General features: G+C 48.7%; 1 protein-coding gene across 1 annotated transcript; it reads left to right on the top strand.

The window, feature by feature from the left end:
- Positions 1-1,042: 1,042 nt before the first annotated feature.
- On the top strand, positions 1,043-2,356 carry TUSC1 (tumor suppressor candidate 1). The gene has a single exon (XM_070400800.1). The coding sequence runs from the start codon at positions 1,043-1,045 to the stop codon at positions 1,673-1,675; it is 633 nt and encodes a 210-aa protein (XP_070256901.1). The 3' UTR covers positions 1,676-2,356.
- Positions 2,357-3,757: the final 1,401 nt, after the last annotated feature.

Here is a 3,757-nt window from a genome sequence, read left to right as displayed (position 1 = left end):
AAAGGATAAAACATTCAATAACTGTGCATTTTACCAGTTACTCTTTATTCGTACTATTTAATGAAAACCCCAGGTCTGTGAACCGAGATTCTTATATGCTCTTCTTGTTCATTTACTTGTTCCAGTAGTTTGGAGACTTTAGTGAATCTAAGAACTATCTTTAAAAATAGATTCTTTCTAGTCCTTTTCTCCCCTATAAAATGTTTGGCATCGATATCTTATCCTTAACTTACTTTGCAATAACCCAGTTATTTTGTAGGTTGAGATCCTTAAAAAAAAAAGGAATGTGACTCATTCAATGAGTTGTATTCACCTGTTCCCAGACTTTGCAACTTACTGAAAAGTCAATGTTTCTTGAATGAATGGAGATAATTTTTGCCTTTCCTGGGTTTTATGGAGTTGCAGTTTGCAAGTGGTGCCCAGGCTGTTCACAAATTGAGAACTGTGTGTGTGTGTGTATATCTATCTATCTATATCTATATCTATATATATATATATATTTTTTAGGGCTACCGGTTCGCACTTGAAGGCCTCATGCAGATGCTCAGCTCAATTCTGTTGCATGTTTGTAAAGCTTGGAGGTGGTGTAAAGCGCTGCGTCCTAAACGAAGTCCTTGCAGCATTTCAGCTTGCATGGCTGTCCCAGGGCTCATGACTGTTTGCTTTGCCATTGCCATGCACAGGGCCAGGTGAGCGCGGCCGCGGCGGCGGGGCTGGGCGAGGCCGGCGGTTCCTGCAGAGCGCGGGCCTGCACGGAAGGAAGCGCCCGGCAGGGCCCCGCTGGATGCGCGCCTTCCCGCGCGGCCCAGCTCCCCGGGGCCATTGTGTGCGAGCGGCCCGGCGACCGCAGGCCCGGGGCAGCCCCACCACGGGAGACAAGACACGCCTCGACGGGCAAGTTCCCGGCCTCCTTTGGCCCGCGGCCAGCAGCCGCCTCCTCGCCTCCTCGCCTCCTCCGCGGTGGCCCCGGCCGCCCCGCCGGCCTAGGTCGCCGGAGCCTCTGAGCGCGACCTCGGCCCTCGGCGCGGCGGGGACGGGACCGATGTGGCGCATGCGTGGTGGCGCCAGCAGGCGCGGGGGCCGCGGCGGCGGCGGGGGGGGCAGCGGCAGGGCCGGCGGCGGGCCGGGCCGCCCAGGCCGGGGTCGCGGCGGCGGCGGCGGCGGCGGCGTGGGCTGGCGAGGCCGTGCGGACGGCGCCCGGCCGCAGCTGGAGGAGCGCTTCGCCGACCTGGCGGCGAGCCACCTGGAGGCCCTCCGCGCGCGGGACGAGCGGGACCGGCAGAACGCGCGGCTGCGCGAGGAGAACGCCCGGCTGCGGCTGGAGAACCGGCGGCTCAAGCGCGAAAACCGCAGCCTCTTCCGTCAGGCCTTGCGGCTCCCCGGCGAGGGCGGCGACGGAGCGCCCGAGGAGGCGGCGAGGGCCACCCCGGGCCCCGAGGAGGCCGGCGCGAACCGGACGGCGAGAGGCGGCAGCCCCGATCGGGAGCCGGGCAGCCCCCGGGCGCTGAGGGCCCGCCTCGAGAAGCTGGAGGCCATGTACCGCCGCGCGCTGCTGCAGCTGCACCTGGAGCAGCGGGCGCCGCGCCCGCCCGCAGACCAGGAGGAGGCGTCTCCGCGCGAGCCCGAGCCCGGCCTGCCAGCCCCGGACCCAGAGCCCGCCGAACCCGGGCCGTAGCCGGAGGCCGCGGCCGGGAGGGGCGGGGCCTCGCGCGGCCCCTCCTCCTCGGCTCACGGCCCCTCCCACCTCCGCTCGCTGTGCCACGCGGGACCGGCCTGCTGTGCTGGGCCCGGCACTTCCGGGAGCTGCGCGGAGGCGCTGCGCATTGGGCCCTGGCAGGCTGAGCAGCCTGCAGGCCTCCGGAGGCCCGAGAGGATGGAGCACCTGCCTCCTGCACCCGCTGGTTTCTATATGGAGAGAGGCCTGGCGACGGAGAGGCAAGAAGTGGTATCAGGCAACACCTCCTGGTGCCTGGACTGTTGTGGGTTTGTGAGGACCTGTTGTAATTTCTCCCTCTGTTTGGGTTCTTTGAGGGATGAATAAGGCATTTTTTTTTTTTTGAGATGGTTATGTTTTGTTGTACATTCTTCAATCCCGTATGCCTCCTGCCATTATCTCTAACGTGGCCAACATTCTGTTGTTTTTATAAATCGGTATTACTTGGATTTCTGATAAAGTACACCCTTTTTTATTAAAAAGGTGTTATTTATAACGTAGGGACTCGGTCTGCTCCTGGCTCTAGTTCTTACACATCTAATATATATCGATTTGTTTACCCCAGAAATTTTTAAAGTATCTACTTATAAGTGATTTTTTTGAATTGATAAATAAATCTGGTGCATTGAAAATAACCTAAAAGCATCCAACGACTATTATTTGGAGTTTGTGAAATGTTTACATATGTTTTTTCTTTAATATTTTACACATTTTAATATCTAACTTTGGTTATCCTTCGCAGGCTAACATTATCTTTTTGCCTTAGGCATATACAGTGATTCTTTTAAACCTAAGATAGTCTAAACATTTCATTATTTTTATTACATTTTAGACTTTAGAGTATGGTCAGTGCATGTCTACTCTGCCTAATTTTGACTTTAAGAATTTTAAAGAAATTATCAATTATTTGTATATCAAAAGCCGGAAAACAAAATGATTTCGGTCTCAATTGTGATTTCAATGGGAAAAAGTCCTTAATTCTAACAGCAAATCTTCTAAAAATCACTTCAGTGCATTTTGTTAATGAATAACACTTTTGTCGACTACGTAGGGAAGAGGATACTATTGTACCTGATAAAAATCATGGGTGTATTGTAAAAGAAGGTTTAAGTGCTAGAAAACACTTCAGTGCAAGGAAAAAACCATGAGAAGAGTTTTTTGTTAGAGGTAGAAAAAAAATCATGAGTTAAGAGTTTTTTTATTTGTGGCATATTACACAAGTTTCAAATATATAACATATATTACAAAGCAATGTGCCAATGAAAATAGTTTTGTGATTTTCCTAGTCCTGGGTTTGGAAGACACTGCATTTTAGTTAACGGTAATTGATATTTAGCTGTGAATATTAAAATCTTCCCCTATGACCAAGAATATGAGAAGAAATGGCGAGAATAGGTAGGTATATGAAAAGCATTTCTATCCCTTGTAGCTCATTTTCCAATACTGAAATAAACATTTTTAGGAGGCAGTACGAACTGAAGAAAGGACAGAAGGATATCGGCCCGACCACTATTTAAGTTTGTGTTTAAATTAGTTAATCTGTCTAAGGCTTATATTTCTCATCATTAAAATGAATATAACCTACCTAAAAATGCTATAAAAAGTTTAGTGAGATGCTGTATGAACAATAGTTGCTTCAAAGTAAGTGCACTACCAATGAGAATTACAGTCCAAAATGTGGAAGTTGTAAATGAATATTTTACTGACACACTCCTTTGTCTTCTACATTTTGTTCCTTTATGACTTTATAAGTATTAGCAGAGATGTGTATATTTTAAATGAATCGACATTTTTCACATCAGTATTCGCTAATAAAGCAAACACGTAAGATAAAGCCCTATGTAATAAGGGAGTAAGTAAAAAAAGTTAAAAAATATTGTCAATTGTGGTAAAATTGAGAATATTCAACAAACAAGCAAAATATTTAGTTTACATAGTTTTTTTTTTTTAATATTTTATTGATTTTTTACAGAGAGGAAGGGAGAGAGATAGAGAGTTAGAAAAATCGGTGAGAGAGAAACATCGATCAGCTGCCTCCTGCAC

The sequence above is a fragment of the Myotis yumanensis genome, unplaced genomic scaffold (assembly GCF_028538775.1).
Source record: "Myotis yumanensis isolate MYYU_CA2020_CCGP unplaced genomic scaffold, mMyoYum1.0.hap1 SCAF_21, whole genome shotgun sequence".
Lineage (NCBI taxonomy): Eukaryota > Metazoa > Chordata > Mammalia > Chiroptera > Vespertilionidae > Myotis > Myotis yumanensis.
Note: the sequence above shows the minus strand (reverse complement) of the source record. Positions and strands in the feature narration are given on the sequence as shown.

Excerpts from the sequence above, each read along its gene's own strand:
- TUSC1 (XM_070400800.1), top strand. The coding sequence starts at position 1,043 with ATGTGGCGCATGCGTGGTGGCGCCAGCAGGCGCGGGGGCCGCGGCGGC.